The sequence below is a fragment of the Embiotoca jacksoni genome, unplaced genomic scaffold (assembly GCF_022577435.1).
Source record: "Embiotoca jacksoni isolate LCO1_2020_lvr unplaced genomic scaffold, fEmbJac1.0.p SCAF_9, whole genome shotgun sequence".
Lineage (NCBI taxonomy): Eukaryota > Metazoa > Chordata > Actinopteri > Embiotocidae > Embiotoca > Embiotoca jacksoni.
This window is the reverse complement of record NW_027185447.1, coordinates 11,123,166-11,139,755: the sequence shown is the minus strand read 5'-3', so window position 1 is coordinate 11,139,755 and position 16,590 is coordinate 11,123,166. Positions and strand designations below refer to the sequence as shown.

General features: G+C 40.1%; 3 protein-coding genes across 4 annotated transcripts in view; all 3 read left to right on the top strand.

Annotated features, from left to right (window-relative positions):
- Positions 1-317: 317 nt before the first annotated feature.
- On the top strand, positions 318-3,058 carry mfsd5 (major facilitator superfamily domain containing 5). Of its 2 annotated transcripts, none has more exons than XM_069141697.1 (2): positions 318-430; positions 828-3,058. In XM_069141697.1, exon 2 carries the CDS (start codon positions 848-850, stop codon positions 2,294-2,296), a length of 1,449 nt encoding a protein of 482 aa, XP_068997798.1. In that variant the 5' UTR covers positions 318-430; positions 828-847; the 3' UTR covers positions 2,297-3,058. The 2 variants fall into 2 exon arrangements, with proteins under 2 accessions (XP_068997798.1, XP_068997797.1); XM_069141696.1 differs by having other exon boundaries at positions 737-3,058.
- Positions 3,059-3,669: 611 nt separating this feature from the next.
- LOC138192995 (protein lifeguard 2-like) lies at positions 3,670-10,447 on the top strand. Its single transcript, XM_069140752.1, has 12 exons — positions 3,670-3,925; positions 5,933-6,026; positions 6,208-6,296; positions 6,420-6,484; positions 6,576-6,629; positions 6,714-6,764; positions 6,871-6,910; positions 7,177-7,214; positions 7,598-7,685; positions 7,845-7,940; positions 8,776-8,829; positions 8,949-10,447. Exons 1-12 carry the CDS (start codon positions 3,911-3,913, stop codon positions 9,096-9,098), a joined length of 834 nt encoding a protein of 277 aa, XP_068996853.1. The 5' UTR covers positions 3,670-3,910; the 3' UTR covers positions 9,099-10,447.
- A 1,279-nt stretch (positions 10,448-11,726) lies between these two features.
- Positions 11,727-16,590, top strand: part of senp1 (SUMO specific peptidase 1) — a 9,553-nt gene continuing 4,689 nt past the window's right edge. Inside the window, exons 1-13 of the mRNA XM_069140548.1 lie at positions 11,727-12,375; positions 12,661-12,719; positions 12,825-13,006; positions 13,103-13,178; positions 13,894-14,086; positions 14,201-14,345; positions 14,444-14,562; positions 14,674-14,957; positions 15,061-15,124; positions 15,401-15,439; positions 15,522-15,606; positions 15,708-15,848; positions 16,272-16,403. Of these exons, the coding sequence (XP_068996649.1) occupies positions 12,242-12,375; positions 12,661-12,719; positions 12,825-13,006; positions 13,103-13,178; positions 13,894-14,086; positions 14,201-14,345; positions 14,444-14,562; positions 14,674-14,957; positions 15,061-15,124; positions 15,401-15,439; positions 15,522-15,606; positions 15,708-15,848; positions 16,272-16,403 (1,653 nt within the window). The 5' untranslated portion in view covers positions 11,727-12,241. The remainder of the gene's footprint in view (positions 12,376-12,660; positions 12,720-12,824; positions 13,007-13,102; positions 13,179-13,893; positions 14,087-14,200; positions 14,346-14,443; positions 14,563-14,673; positions 14,958-15,060; positions 15,125-15,400; positions 15,440-15,521; positions 15,607-15,707; positions 15,849-16,271; positions 16,404-16,590) is intronic.

Sequence of the window (16,590 nt, the reverse complement as noted above, 5' to 3'; positions counted from 1 at the left end):
CAGATATGATTATTTGTAAATTAGACTATTCAACAGCATCAGGTGTTGCAAGTAGCTCATCCATGACAACATTTCAGTGCTGCTCGTATGTGCATATCAATGAGGCCATATTCCAATAAAGTGTATATTACTGATATTAGTACTTCTTTCAGCGCTGAGTAAATAATTAAACACCAAACTTGAGACTTGACTGTCAAGTTGCAACACCTGGAAAGCATGAAACGATGTCCTGCCCCTAAAAAAAAAAAAAAAAAAAAAGAACAAACTAAAGTCGGGATGCCACCTTGTGGTGAAATATGAGATCCCGGATCCCGGAAGTGAACGGTGTGTTTGCCAGTGCACACTTACCCACATCTTCTATTACCAGGTTGTTTACTGCCATCGCTTCCTCCGTGATATCATTAATATGGGAGCACTGTCGAATGATACGGTAAGATATAGTGTGAAACCGCAGTGAGAAACGAGTGACGGGACTTTTTAAGTTTGAACGATTTATAGCGTCCCAGCAGGTTGGCTGACGTTAGCTAAGTAAGATTAGCACGTCGATGCACCTGTGAATGAACGACTCCGTTTAAAAAGAAAATAAACTGTCATTAATTCACATTTCAGTCATTGCCCTTTGGTAAATAAGACACGATGCTGCCGTCACTAGCTGGAGTCGTTGTCGTGGAGCTACCCGAATTATAAATACTCTCATTATTGACGATTGCTTCTCGCCCACCTTGTCTCTCCACAGGTGCTTGGAAACGGCAATAAACGAACTGGAAACTCCCCGAGACCTCAGCTTTGACCCTTTTTTGTTGTTGTTGTTGTTTTTTTTTTTAAAGCGGGTGCAGTTTCTGACACCATGTTGGTGACGGCGTATCTTGCCATCGTTTTCCTGATCGTCCTGTGTGTTGCCCTCGAGCTGACCGCACGCCGACTCACCCCGCCTCACTCCGCCTCAACAGCTGTGGCCAACCCGGCCTTCCGCCGCTTCCAGAGTGTGTTCCTCCGCGCTTACCTGCTGGCGTTGTGGGCGGACTGGCTTCAGGGCCCTTACCTCTACAAACTGTACCGCCACTACAGCTTCCTGGAATCTCAAATAGCCATCTTGTACGTGTGTGGCCTGGCCTCCTGTGTTCTGTTTGCTCCCATTTCCGGCTGGCTCCCTCAAGCCCTGGGCCGCAGGCAGACGTGTCTTCTCTTCTGCCTGTCCTACTCCGCCTGTTGTCTCACCAAGCTTTCCAGAGACTACTTTGTTTTGATTGTGGGCCGTGTCCTGGGGGGTCTGTCCACGTCCCTGCTCTCCACCACGTTTGAAGCCTGGTACGTGCACCGACATGTCGACGTCCACGATTTTCCAAAGGAGTGGATCCCCAGCACCTTCACCAAAGCTGCTACCTGGAACCACGGCCTGGCTGTGGGAGCAGGGCTGGTGGCTAACCTGCTGGCTGAGTGGCTGCACTTGGGACCTGTGGCCCCCTTTCTCCTGGCTGTACCCTGCCTGGGCTGCTGTGGCTGGGTGGTGCTAACAGACTGGGGCAAGGAAGAAGCTGAAGGAGGTACTGGAGTGGACAAACAGACTCTGCTCCTTGGCACTCCAAATGGAGGTGTGACCCGTTTGTCTGCGAAAGCCCGATTTTCCCGTAGCTGCCACGAGGGGCTGCGCTGCCTGCTGTCAGACAGGAGGGTCATGCTTTTGGGTGGAGTTCAGGCTCTGTTTGAAAGTGTCCTCTACATTTTTGTTTTCCTCTGGACCCCGGTACTGGATCCTCACGGGCCCCCTTTAGGGATTGTTTTCTCTTGTCTAATGGCTGCCAGTATGGCTGGCTCCTCGCTGTACCGCCTCGCCACCTCCACTCGCTACCATCTACAGCCTGGCCATGTGCTCTGCCTCGCTGTGTTGATGGCCTTCTTCTCTTTTTTTATGCTCACCTTTTCCACAGCTCCAGGACAGCCGAGACCTCATGAATCCTTTGTGGCCTTCCTGCTGCTGGAGATGGCCAGTGGTCTCTACTTCCCCGCAGTCAGCTTTCTGCAGGGGAGAGTGATCCCGGAGGAGAAACGGGCTGGTGTGCTGGCCTGGTTCCGGTTGCCTCTGCATCTGCTAGCCTGCCTCGGGCTGCTGGCGCTCCACGGGGAGGTGTCAGGAACAGGTGGAGGGGAGGGCGGCAGCGGCACCAGACACATGTTTGGAGGCTGTGCCATGATGATGCTGGCAGCTCTGATGGCTGTCGTCAGTCTTTTCACCCTGGGCAGAAACGACACAGACCTGAAACTGGAGGGAAACAGGGGGGAGGGGGAAATGTTCTGAGGAGATGGGCCACGTATTCACATAACGCTTGTCTGGTTTTAAATTATGTCTGTTTTTTTTCTAACTGAACATAGAAACCTTGAGTTTGACTGGAGCAGTCTTAAGTCTACATTTTGCCAATTACATCAGTGAGGAAAATCATCACCCAGAAGGGGTGTTTTGGTAGATCACAATTTAATTTAATATCCATTTTAGTATGTTTGCCTTATTAGTTCTTTCTTTATTGGTGGGAGATTTTTATCAATCCTGTCTTGTGTAACGATGCTTTGGGAACACACCTTCATTTGTCATTTAAATTGCTGGTATCTCGGCTGCATCCAAACCTCTCTATCATTCTGTTAATTATTCCAGATTACATGTTATTGCTTCAGCATGTCTCCTTTAGGGGGATGTCATGATGTGTTTGATTGGATGTAAGTAATTTTATCCGTCAGAATCCCCATAAGAATCGGTTACGTTGAAGCGTCATCAAAATGTTTGAGTTTGCAGGCACCTGAAGGAATATCCAAAGAAGTATGAAGTGGTGGGCATGTAGACCAGTATCTGAATGTCAGTTCTTACAATTCTTCTTCCACAGTAATTTGATTTCTGTTTGTTTTTTACAGCATTTGCGTATTTATATTTAAAAGAGACAAATAAAATAGGTCAGCTTTACATTGAAGGTTTTTTCTGCATCTTCAGGATATTTTGTCCATATTTTCTTAAAAGTTCTCTATGTTCTTTACACTTTTAAATAAAAGTGCACATATGGCCCAGAAAGAATATGAATTTGTTTTGTATTTCCTGGATTTCTATTTTGTGGCACACGGATGTTTTATAATGTTTATTCTTTAGTATCAGGTGGGGTTTGTAGTAATATGTAGTATAAATCTGGCTTTTCAGATAATCCAGAGCGGTGCAGTATCAGCTGTTTTCGCTTGGTGTTGTCTTAAATGGAAAATGTTCTCCCATTGATTGCTGGTCAAGCCTATTTGATTTAATTTGAAATTAACAAAACTTTTCTTTTGGCATAAATCATAAATTAAAAAAATACAATATCAATACTCATTGAAATAGTTTGAAAGTGAGTGCTTTAAATTGTTTACCTGTACTGAATGTGTTTTAGATCATTCAAATGCAAGAGGCCTATTTTAAATAACATAAAACATATTAACCAGCAATGATCCCAGTTAAAAATCGGGTAATGTCACTATATTCTACTCCCTGCCACCCTCCTATTCTAGTTCTGCTGCAAACCATATTTCCAGATTTCTCTGGACCTCTGTCCTTGTAACGCATCATGCAGACGTTCACACTCCCCATGTTTCGTGGTGCTGTGGTACAGTCCCAGCTTTTCTCTGCGGTGCAGCGTCACCTGGATGCTGCTAGAACATCCCTCTATGGGTGAGGGAGGGGTATCTGCACGAGTCTCAACTGCGTTGTTTTGGGATTAGATCACAGAATCGTCAGAGGGTGTTCAATTTGAGCAGGATACAGTCTCAGTCCGAGGTCCTTTCTAACAGCTGTCAGTCATCAGCCCCGCTGCAAGATCAAGGAAGGAGACACCAGATCCCCATTGATTGGTTGGCATAAAGACCCAGACAACCTACTGAAGTCTGACGAGGGACAGACATCATGACACAGGGCAAGGTAAGAACCTGTTTTGCTTGTAAAGCAATAAAAATAATCCAGTATTTTGAATTTATACAGGCCAATGTGGCCTATAACGTTACATAACTGTCAGTGGATGCGCGTGCCTGTCCATTCTCATGGGTCTCCGTGTTGTCAACTGCTTAATGATAATGCGGACTTGTATATGCTATTAGATTTTGGTTTTACGAATTACAGAGAGCAGTCCTACTTCCAGAGGATTTGAATGGCTGTAGCTGTGTGTCCTGCTGTGTAGCATTTCTAGAATCCTGCAGGATTCAATAGCTAGTACGTAGAGCAGCTTTTTTTTTTTTTTTTTTTTTTTTTTTAAATCCTGTTGCATTTTATCTTGTAGGCTGATGTATTTTGTGTGCTGTTGAGTGTTACCCGAATTTACGTTAGTGAAATGCGCCACTCGTGACGTCACCATGACAGTAAAGTGTGCGTGGCGACTGTAATAGTGTAGCACTACTGAAAGACAACCCTCCGGTTTTCAGCGAGATGGTTACACCAGTCTTTGAGGGTTGTGGAAAAGATTGCTGTTGCTGCTGTTTTCAAACATCGTGCGTTAATTATCTTTTAGAGAAACAAATGGTCGGATCATGCACACACTGCGGCCAAACTGTGCTGTAGATCTGTTAATTGGATCTGTGTCAACCTATTAATCGAAGCACTTGTGTAATTGACTGAAACTGCAGTTATAAACACTGTTGACGGGTTAACAGCCGTAATGGAAAGTAACTATATTTACTCTATATATATATAAATATCAATATTCTGCAATTAAGTCAAATGTTGAAGTAGCCTAATTTGAGTAGCCTATATTCATTTGATACTACTTTATAGCCTACTTTCACTCCACTACATTTCACTGTAATTTCTATTGCACATTTATTAGACAACTTTAGTTACAATTAGCTTCTTTTAAGATGAAGATTTGACCATGAATACTTTGTGTTGATTTAACTCAATTCTGTAAGTTGCTACCAAAGCAAAAAGTCTCTGTGCAACCAATGTCCACCATTGAATTGAATAAATCCAATCGGTCTCATTTTCAGTAAAGGCAAAAACATTGGAAACCACTGGTTAAATCTTGAATGTGTTGTATTTTTAAAAGCTTGTTAATATATCCATTGTGTCAAATCTTAATCTTCAAAGTACCCTGTGGAGCAGAACGTGCAATATTTCCCTCTGAAATGTAGTGAAGCGGGAGTAGCATCAATGGAAATACTCAAAAGTACCTTCAAGCTGTTCTCAACAGTACTTCAGCAAATGTAATTGCTTTCTACCAGACTATTCTATGGGTGCTTTTATTTCGGTTAAATTAAGGATCTGAACTGGTTAAAAGTTAATTTGTTGCACAAGGTGTCAATTATTAAAAGCAGCTGATATTACAGCTGAGGGCTACTTATCACTGCACTTCAACTGCCAGTTGAAGTGCTAGAAATTAAAGCAGTAGTGGAACTGCTTGGAGATAGTTAAGTGTCTGTATTGTGAGCAGTGAAAATGTTGATATGTAAAAGTATGATTATATTACACCTGAAAGTGCTGCTAGAGTACAAATATAAATTTCAATGATTATAATTTATTACTCCAAAATCTTAAACATTGGCACAGTTTATCTTTGTAATAGCAGCACTGCATTAGTAGTAATAAAATATGTGCAAATCTGGCATCACTATTTACTTCATTTTCTGAGGTGGTGAGGCTCTTGCAGTAAGACTCACTTGTATTCTTTTTTTTTTTTTTTAAGTATTAATTATAAACATTGTGATTCTTGGCACCATGTTTACAACTTTATATTTTAATGACATTTCTGTGTTATATCACAGTATGGATTTTTAGCATATACAACTCCAATAACATCTGAAACATTTTAAGACTGAATATTTAAAATTCAAGGCCAACTGTTTGAGATATTTTTTTCAAATACTGTTTTGTTCTCCCCTTTAATGAGAAACTATATGAAGTAAAAAATTATAAATTGTTCGTCTTTTCTTCAAACAGTTGTTACTTGCAAACAAGAGCGCCAATGGCTCTTCCAGTGGGGAGGCCTCAGCGGCCTCACCAGCTCCTCCCAGCTATGATGAAGCTGTTGCGGGTATGACTACACTTAATCCTCATGTACTTAATCATAGAGTTAGACTGTCATTATCTTTAATGAACAAATTTGACTGTTTATGTGTTGGGATGGTGTGGTAGTGATGGGACTACATTAGTACATACTGATGGAAAAATACACTCTTAAACACCAAAAAGTCTTAAATGAATGTGTTCCTCAGGCATCAGTACTCCCTGCTACAATGATGTTGAGATGCTCACAGAATTCACCTGGGATGATCGCAACATCCGGAGGGTCTTCATTCGCAAGGTATCAAGAAGCTTTATTGTCACATTTATTACATAATTACACTGTGATTGTGAATGCTGAGTTCTTCAAGTGAGAACGTAGCAGCACATAGACAGTGACATTATCAAACCGACCCTCTTTTAGGTGTATGCCATCTTGATGATCCAGCTTTTGGTCACTCTCGCGATTGTGGCTCTTTTCACATTCTGGTGAGTGTTATATCTATCTTTTTCAGTTTCCTTTCACATTGCATTAAGATTCACTGGGTAACATATACTTACATAAGACTGTGTCTTTTAGTGATCCCGTGAAGGACTACATTCAAAGCAACCCTGGCTGGTACTGGGCCTCATAGTAAGTGACAAGTTTAGTCAGAAATACACAGTTAATTCCGGTTGAATCACCTCTATCTAAACACACATATTTGTTGCTTTATAGCGGTGTATTCTTTGTCACTTATCTGGTCCTATCTTGCTGCTCTGCACCAAGGTAAGTTAGAGGTTATCAAAATTAAATGCAAAACATACGACTACTTTTTTTTTTTTTTTTAAATCACCTCAGATGTTGAATTTCCCTTCTTTCTTCACTCCTGCAGGAGACAGTTTCCATGGAATCTGATTCTGCTTGGCGTCTTTGTAAGTACAAGGCTGATATGTGTCATGTTTTTGACTAACATGAAATTCCTTGTGTAACCATAGACAGAATTTTCTGACCTTTTTTAGATTACCAGTGTTTTCAAATTTACCTAGAGACTGAGAGTTTGGACTGCTAAATGTACATTGATAGATTAACTATTTTTGTTCCTGTAGATCTTTGCAAGTTAACAGTCAAAATCTTCAGAAAACAAATTTAGGAATATATTCGTGAAAGCTGGCTTAACATATTGACTGTCCTGTTACAGACCCTCTCCCTCTCCTACATGACAGGGATGCTGTCCAGGTATACTTTTATGTTTGCTCACTGTTTCATCTAACTAGCTTGATGTAACTGACATTTTGTCTTGTGGTGGCTTTTCATGCATTCTTCAGACTGTTTTCTTACCTGGCATAAAGGCTTTTGCATTCAGGCAGTTAGCTGACCATGTATTTTCTTTGCAGTATGTGAAGTTAAAGTTGGCTTATTTGATCTCACCTGGATACTCCACTCAGTACATAAAACAATCCTATACTAGTCTCGTGATCAAGTGTTCCGGTATCTAGATAAAGTTTCAACTTAAAATCCAGACTTAGTACTTGTGTGAACCTGTCCACTTTAAGTGTGTGTGGCCATTTATAAAATGTAAGTGTATAACATTTTACAAATTTTTGGTTTTGCTTTAATAGCTTCTATGACACCAAGTCAGTAGTGATGTGTCTAGGCATCACAGCAGCAGTCTGTCTTCTGGTCACACTCTTCAGCTTCCAAACTAAGGTAAAAAAAAAAAAAAAATCGAATGTTTCCCCTCCTTTACTTTATATTTCCTTTATTATATATTTCATATATTCTTGGGAATTCAAATAACTCGCATAAATCACTTTTTCATGCTCTTTGATTGACGAAAGTTTGATTTCATGTTTTCTCTCCATACAGTTTGACGTGACCTCATACCAAGGTGTGTTCTTTGTCTTCTGCATGGTAATGTTCATCTCTGGACTGGTGCTGGCGTTTGTCCTCCCTTATAAATACGTAAGTACAATCAAACAAATTAAATAATCACAACCTATGTGTGTCATGTAAAACTGGAACGTAGAGGATTTTGCCACAACCAGAGTCCTGTTTCACAAAACCTTGATAAGGGATTAAGCTGGGATTTCCAGGTATTCTGGTTGAATTAAGTTTGGTTTTATGAAAGAAGTGGCGCACAAGTTACCATGGCGATTTATTCCGTGCAGCTTCCCTGCTCCGTATCAGGCTAACAGCCAGGCTTGATTAATCCTGGTGCCTTTCAATAAACAGTCACTGAATAGAAATCTATTTATTTTTCCATGTTCTAATGTTATTTGGCCATTTTGCTTTATTTGTGTAGGCCTGCATTAAAACAAATGTATGTTTATGAAGACTGCTGTTCATTAGAGGTTTGATTAACATTTTATTGCAGTGATAAGGGCAATATATAAAGTATATGGAAATGTATCAGTCTCCCCTTTTGCAATGGCGAACCCTTTTAGATGGCGTCATTAATGATGAAGTACTCATACTAAGCTTTGGGAAAATTCAAGGGGTCAAAAGGTGTTTCTCTTTGAACGCTGAATTGTGTGTGTGTGTGTGTGTGCTGAATGACTTTAGTATTGTTTTACAACCCTTCAATGTGCAGGTGTGTCCAAACTTTTGACTGGTACTGTACGTCTTAAACAACAAATATGTGACAACAGACTAATATAATCAACTCTAAATTGAGAACATATTTAGCAACACAATAGTTGAGTTGTCATTGTAAGTATTCTGATCTTAAATAAAGGATCTTTTCTGTAGTGAGCCACATGCTGGAATCAAATTTAATGAAGTCATTTTTGCCAATTAGGTACCTTGGTTGGATGCGACATATGCTGCCTTGGGAGCCATATTGTTTACCATGGTAAGGATACAGACGCAGTCATACCATTGCTTATAGTCTAGATGATATGTTGTAGAACACATAACAAGCAACATACAAACTAAAAGATGTCATATCTGCTGTTTTATTATCTGTTGCAGTTTTTGGCGTTTGACACTCAGCTCCTTATGGGGGACAAGCGGTACACCATGAGTCCAGAAGAATACGTATTTGCTACCCTCAACATCTACCTGGATATCATCTATATCTTCTCCTTCTTCCTCCAAATCTTTGGGACCAAAAAAGATTAAACCTGCCTCTCGGACCTGCAGACAAATGGCTCTACCACTATGGAAATTTAGACAGACATGATAAGAGTATTTTAAAATGTTAGTGATTGTGGTGACAATGCTTCCAGTTATAAGTTTTATTTAATTTTTTTTTGCCTGATATTGATGAGGTCATCAATACTTTGTAAATCTCTTGTTCAGCTGTACATGTACATTGACGTATGTCAGTATCCACACTCAAAATGTTTATAACCTGTCCCTCCTCTCCAGCATGTCTGTGAACCCATGACCCAAATGATGGGTTAGCTTATTAGCTTTACCATCCAAAAACACTTTGTGATCTTCCACCATTTGATGTAAATGAAATATTATGTGAGTGTGAAACTGTATGGGTTTCTTATATCCATGCTCGCACAAGTATCATAAATCTCCTGCAAACAATAGATGTTAAAGCTCCTTAGCAGGTATTTGGTCTACAATACATTATGCATGACCCCAACACCAAGTACAATCATTCCATCTTTAGACTAATGCTGTAGGTGTTGATCTAGTGACTGAAAGCAAAAATCAAAACTTTAAAATAACTTAAAAGATTTACATGTTTTTCCTGTGTTTTCAATCATACCCAGTGTTGTCTTAGTACTTTGAATTACAAGAAACATCTATGCTGTGTTTAACAGTTTGAGGGCAGGTGACATGTTCTGCTTGGTGTTGAAAGACAATCTGAAAATGCTATCTATTCAATTTGCTGTTGTGCAACTCATCCCTGCCTTGATTTATTGACTCATAATCATTGTACACTGTGTAGTGAATATTTTTTTATCAACTGAACTGTGAAGCTTCCATTAATTGTTCTCCATTGTTGCCGTGTTTATTGTGAGTATGTAATTTGTCCTAGATGTGTGTTTGAACCTGAAATCTTTTCAAGGAAGATTGTTTAGACTGATTTTTTTTTTTCATGAAAGATATTTAATTTGAACATCCTTGATTGTTGGCACTTTAATTTTTGGTCCTAATATTGTGTAAATTTCTTTAAGTTTGAAGTGGAGACAAGTAATACATATAAACAATAGTGCCATACATGCATGGATTCACTGTAACTTTTGATAAGGCCTGCACTTGTGAAGGGACTTGAATGCTATATTTCATGAGATTTGAAGTTTATTTTTTTATGACAGAACGATATATTTCAGATAGTATGTGATATAAAATAGAGAGTTTGATGCTTGAAATTAATTTCTAAGTCTTTTAAAGTGGCCTTTGATTACTTTTATTTGATTATATTGATACAATGTATTGTTTGAAGAGCACCCAGCATTTCATTGTAGAATTGGTGTTACTGTATTAATTTATTAAAGGGTGAATGTGAAGGATTTTAGTCACTTGTTCTCTCTGATATAATAAATTAGGCTTTATCACCTCTGAAAGTTACATTTAGTCTACTCATGTGAAACTCTATTTAAGAGATTCACTGTCAAATTGTGTCATGTTTCACTAAACAAATTTGAGCTTAATTTCACTTTGATATTTTCAGCCTGAGTGTTGTGGAAGTGTTTTAGGTTTCTTTCTAAATATTCTAGGATCAAATCATCCGCTAACACATCTCAAATATCATGCAGGTCCAAAGTGTGAACACTAAGTTGAAAGATTTTTCTGATGAGCTCAGCTATATATACAGTTCAGTTCAGTACAGTATATTTGAATAGTGTTTCGCTCGTGTGCTGGCTGAATACAGCACTTTAAAAATAAATAAATTATATATCAGTGATATGTGATTGTGTTCAGCTTCTCGTCTGGTTGTTTAATCCAGACAAATTTGTCAAGGTAGATAATGGTATTAAGTGATGCGGCTAAGTAAAGCACATGTCGTGCTGCTTGGCCAGGTAATGTAGGCTGTTAGTGTACTGTACTTAACTGTCCATACAAAGCTGAATTAATGTTGTCTGCTTGACAACAGAATGTGCCGATGTGCATAATATCATAACTATGGACAGATGAATAACATGGTACACAGCAGATTTCTGTTAATTGTCAGACTGAGCACATTTCCTACCAGGTTTGCATTTCGGTTGAAAGACTGTTTACAAACAAGAGACTAAATACTAAATCAATTAAAATAGGCCTTTAGTACACCTAATTACGCAAACATTGGCCACACCAGACCATACTTTGCGACTGTTCGCCATTTGTATATAATATATATAGATATATAATGTACTGTATATACTGTGCATTTTATATTTTATATTTATATTTTTTTTTTACTGCTATTTTATTGTTTTTCTATTATTCTATTCTATTATTTTATTCTATTATTTCTATTATTATCTTATTGCTTCTGTATGCTGCTGTAGCGGGAAAAAAAAAAAAAAAAATCCCCTCGGGGATTAATAAAGTAAATACCTACCTACCTAAAGATGTGGTTATTATTTCAGTCAAAACATTATTGGAAAAAAAAATAAAAAAAATCAGTAAAACACATGCAAATGTCCAAGAGGAGGCTTCAGTCTCTCACACGAGTGACAAGAGATACGAAATAATCGCAGTCGCGTGGTGGCTCCGCTTTCCTCCAGCCCGCAATCAACCAGTTAACCTCGCGTACGCTGGTTTTCTCAGCATCCAGTCCACCAATCACGACGCGCTATGGTAGCACGTCCGGTTCAGCCATGTTGTGGTTTTGAATGAGGAAGAAGCGGGAGATGTTATTCTTCAACGAGTTTATACGCGATTTACAGTCACGTCGAGGGCATATAAACGAGTTAGGGTGCGACTCAAAATGACAGCCGTTTTCGCGAGCGCGTTGGTTGCGACTTGTCGCGTCGCTGCAGGGATTTAAACATACTTTCCATAAATTAGCCGCGTAAGCTAACGACGTTAGCTTAGCCCGGTGCTAGCTGGACGGCGAGCTAATTGTGAGATAACTACTCGACGGCTGATCCGTGTTCGTGGGGAGAGTAAAGCGGTATTTGCGAGCGGTGGCCGCTGTCCGGACCAGCTTACCGCCAAACCTGCCTCGGTCGAAGGAAGCGCATTCGTCCGGTTCGGTTCGCGTTATTGACAGGTAGACTTTAAAAGGGCAGCTACGGCGATTTATCTTTTTAAACCAGCGGCGTTGTTTTCTAAAAAAAAAAAAAAAAAAAAAAAAAAAAAAAAACTTTTGGGCCATGTTGAATCAAATCTACGAATGGATAGAAACGGGCTTTGCCAATCTGCGCAACGGCGTCCCGGCTGCGGAGCACTCACCTGCTCACCGAGCGCCGAGAGATGGCCAAATGAGGAGGAAAAGACCGATTGAATGGTACGAGCTGAAACAGCATTTCTCTCTCTCTCTCTCTCTCTCTCTCTCTCTCTCCCCACCACCACACACACACACACACACACACACACACACACACCAAGTCGGTGGGTTTGCAAAGGCATCGACTTAAAACTGACACCCAAGTTATTTAATTAGAAAGTTAAACTACTGTCTGTTAGATTGCACTTTATTTAACGTGAGTGCTTTTAATGTTCATTTGAAGTTAAGCGAAAGCGATGTTGTGTGTTGTTGACGAAGTGCCGTCAATCTGTTTTTCCCTTGAAGTTTGGAGGATGGCCATAACATCGACGAAGATGTCTTGGTGATCAAGAAATCCCGAATGGGTAACTGCAGAATCTGTTGTTTATATGGTGTGAGCATCTCTGTGGATATGGTTAAATAAGTGCTTACACTCTTGTCTATCTGTTGATTGTTTGAAATGTCTTCAGGAGATCTTATTGACTCCGTGAGGAGTGCAGCTGAAGGCGTCAAGAGTCACAGTTCCAGTGTGGCTACGTGGATGATGAACAACGTAAGCCCTTCCTTGAGAAATATACTCCCTACCTCCCCTGGTTCTCCCTCTGGAGAACCACAGCCATCAACATCAGCAGCAATGTGGACAGGAAGGCCGGTAAGGCGGGGAATCTTTTTGGGTCTTCACTCCTAAATACTGTCAAAACACCTTTTAACTTTGATTTAAACATGTCATGCATGTGTTTGATTTCAGGTTGTTGACAGCAATTCTCTGGATGAGAAGTTTGCTGCTCCTGCAACAACGTTGGAGTGGAAAACATCCAAATCAGGTAAGATTATCACTTAAAGCATTGCTTAAGCTTTTGTGTTGAACATCAAATGCCTGGGTCGTTTTTTAATCATTCCAACAAACCTCGACTAGCTAGTGACTTTGCACTCGTATAAAGCAGATACGACCACGATTAATATCATGTTGCTTGTCAACTTTTTAGATATTGTTTTTTTTTACAAAAGTTGTGGCACCCCCTTACTTTTCACAAAATGTTTGCCACAACATTTGAAAAGCAATGTTTTCAAGGAGAGAGTGGGTTTGTTACTGTTTGGTGGTGTGTGTGTGTTTGTGTGTGGGGGGGGGGGGGGGGGGGGGCTTCCCAAATTGGTTGTTTAACCAGGATCCAGTCAACTGAAGTAACTATCTTAACATAACGTAAAATGAAATCTTCCATGTTACGTTCATACTCCAGATCTGCTTTTAACTGATCTGTTCATTAAATGGCCCAAACACTAATTTGTCATCATTAGTCGCCTCAGGTTTATCTTCATTTCCTCCAGTATCAGATAAACTGCTGGTATGAACTAAACTTTTAATCCTGCAGCAGTGCCACTATATTCCTGTGATAGTCAGCCATACTGACAGACATACTTCTGTATCATTGCTGTCAGTAATTTAGAAAAAACAACTTTTGTTACGATGTATTATGTTGAACTCTCGGAGCAAATTAATTAGTAAGAAACACTGTACTTTTTTTTTCCTCCCAACTTCAGAGTGGTTGCGTAATGAGAAGTCTATAATGGTGTCCAAAGTCTGTAGACGACAAGTGTGCATGAGTCCTACACATCGTGAGGTGCCAAAAACAAATGGGCACTCGGTCAACTTGCCACCCTCCATCACTCCCAGATTACACCTCTCTCCACGACTCGGCAGGCCCCTAAACATCCGACCCTACGGAACACCAAGGTACTCCTTACATCTGGGTTTTTTTACCTCCACAAAAGAATTTTAGTTGCTTGAAGATTTTACAATTATAATGTTGTCATTTGATAACTTTTGATTACCAAACTATGTCTGCAGTTTGTTTGGTGGAGTGGGTACGCCAAGCAGCTCTTGCACCAGCATGTATGAGAAGACCTTTCCCATCAAAGTGTTGCAGAGCCCAACACACAGCACCTCATCAGGCCGTGTAAACAGTCCCAGACCCCACTGCACAGCACAGGAGGTCAGACATCAGGACAATAAAGCACCATGTGATTTCTTGTGATTCTTTGTTGAATGTGTTGATGTGTTAATACCACGTTTCTCCTCTGTGTTCAACAGTCTGTTCGTGAGGAGGAGAAGGATGTTTATAGGCAGCTTCTGACCATGGTCTCCGGTGGTCAGTCGTCTTTCCTTCATAATGGCAGCTCACACGCTATTGTGAGGTCACACAGAGATTTGTACGTATCCAAACAAATACAAGACGCATATCCAAACTGTCTATGAAATGTAATGCGTATATATGATGTCCGTTGTGTGATCATATCCCACCCGTGTCACTTTCTTCACAGCACCAGCTTCCTGACCACCAGTCGCAGGCTGCTCCAATGCTCATCACCACCTGGGTCAGCAGCAGGAGGCACGTCAGAGGGACCCAGCAGCCCCCCCAGCCCCAGAGGGGTGTCTAGCCAGTGCTCCAGCAACCTCCCCAGTCCAGTGGGGCCCTCCAGCAAGCTGGGGATCCAGACATGGTCTCTGGACACAGGCCTCAGCTCCAGCAGAGCAGCTGTGCACACATCAGCTCCTTCACCATCAGCTCTGCAGGATAACTCCTCTCAGGACACACAGTCATCAGGTAAGATACCAGAATGTACACCTAATGGAAATATAGACAAGACAAGAAAGGAAATATGAGGAGATTGAATATTTTCTTCTTGGGTTGTCATCTTTTCTTGCAGCTCATGATGGTGACTCTGTAATTATTGTAAATGAGCAAAAAGGTAAAAAGCAAGACAACTCAAGGTTAGTATTTGTTTTCAGTCACGGTTAACTTTTTGTTCTTTACATTGTTTTGACAAAGTGCTTTTAATGCAATTTATTATAATTTAAAGTGCAATCTTGTAAACAATATTACAGTTATAGTTAGTCATAGACATCGAAACATTTCACATTGTCACGTGATCTAGTTTGGATTAAAATGTATTATTGTAGTAGTGGCGTAAGCAGCTGTAGTAAAAAAAAAAAGACAGTCAACTCAAGTGTAGTTTTATCTTTAACAATATATTTCTGTCTTCACAGTGTGCCGTGTTTCCAAGCCGAGCTATGGATCAAAGAATTGTAAGTATACTCCAAAACATTTCATTATATAATTGATCTATTTTCACTGATTATCTATTTATTGTATGTTATTTTTTTGTAGGACTAGTATGTATGATTCTCGGGCGAGAGAAAGACGAAGACAGATAGAAGAGCAGGAAGCTCTTGCTGCCCAGCTGCTGCGACAGGTAAGCGTTCACCGCAGCTGCCCTTTTATAGAGTAAGTTTTATCATGTTCACTGTTTCTCCTGTTATTGGATTAATGTGTTGTGTAATTTCTTGTTCTCAGCGCCTCTCTGAAGAGTTGCAACGTAGTGCAGATGTAGAGGTCCATGTTCGGGTTCCTCTGGAGAAAGAAGTCCCTTTGACTCTTGTGATAGAAGAACCAAAGCCTTCGGAAGAGAAACCAGAATTCCCTGAACTCACAGAGGTGTGATCATTTTAATCTACCTGTGGGCTTGCCGTGTTTACAATATATTTTACAACTGATTGAAGTTCATGTATTCCTAAAGTTAGTACTTCTTCCTTTTAAAAAGATAATGTTTGTCTGAATGGTGCTTTGATGCTGCAGTTGTTCATTTTACTGTATATTTATATTACCTGACATGTTTAAGTTAAGAGCAAATTATTATTTTGTATTATCTTTGGTTTAATACGATCAGATATACAAAATATTATAAATCAGGATAATACTGGGTGTTACAAATACTGGTCGTTTTTTTCTGCTTGTTGTCAGGCGAATTTTTTTTTTTTTTTTTTTTTTTTTTTAACAAATTCATATATTTGTATGTAGAGAATGAGAATTAATTTACCACTTTGTGCTTTTTTTCCATGTCTTGCTCTCTCTATTAAGGAAATCGAGGCTGAGGTGAACAGGGCGCTGAGAGGGGGCAGTCCTCATGAAGTGTTAAGTGAAGGTTTTGGTCTCAGCCTCACCCGTAAAGACCTGCAGACCCTCAGCAACCTCAACTGGCTCAATGATGAGGTAAGTTCTCATGCGTTTTGGGGATTTTGTAGACTGGTTTTCCAGTCCTGGAGAACTCCTGGAAATTTAGAGAAATAGTAAATGGGAGTTGTGTTGGAAAATAATTTAACAAACATTTTTTGCTTTTGCAGAGAGCAGACTGTGAACTCTTTTAAAGCAGCTGGCAGTTGAAACTATGTTCGTGACC

Bases quoted from the DNA above. Each gene is read 5' to 3' on its own strand.
- mfsd5 (XM_069141697.1), top strand. From the start codon at position 848: ATGTTGGTGACGGCGTATCTTGCCATCGTTTTCCTGATCGTCCTGTGT.
- LOC138192995 (XM_069140752.1), top strand. The intron at 6,911-7,176 runs GTAAGTACAAGG...GTCCTGTTACAG, and splicing joins TGATTCTGCTTGGCGTCTTT to ACCCTCTCCCTCTCCTACAT. The intron at 7,215-7,597 runs GTATACTTTTAT...TTGCTTTAATAG, and splicing joins ATGACAGGGATGCTGTCCAG to CTTCTATGACACCAAGTCAG.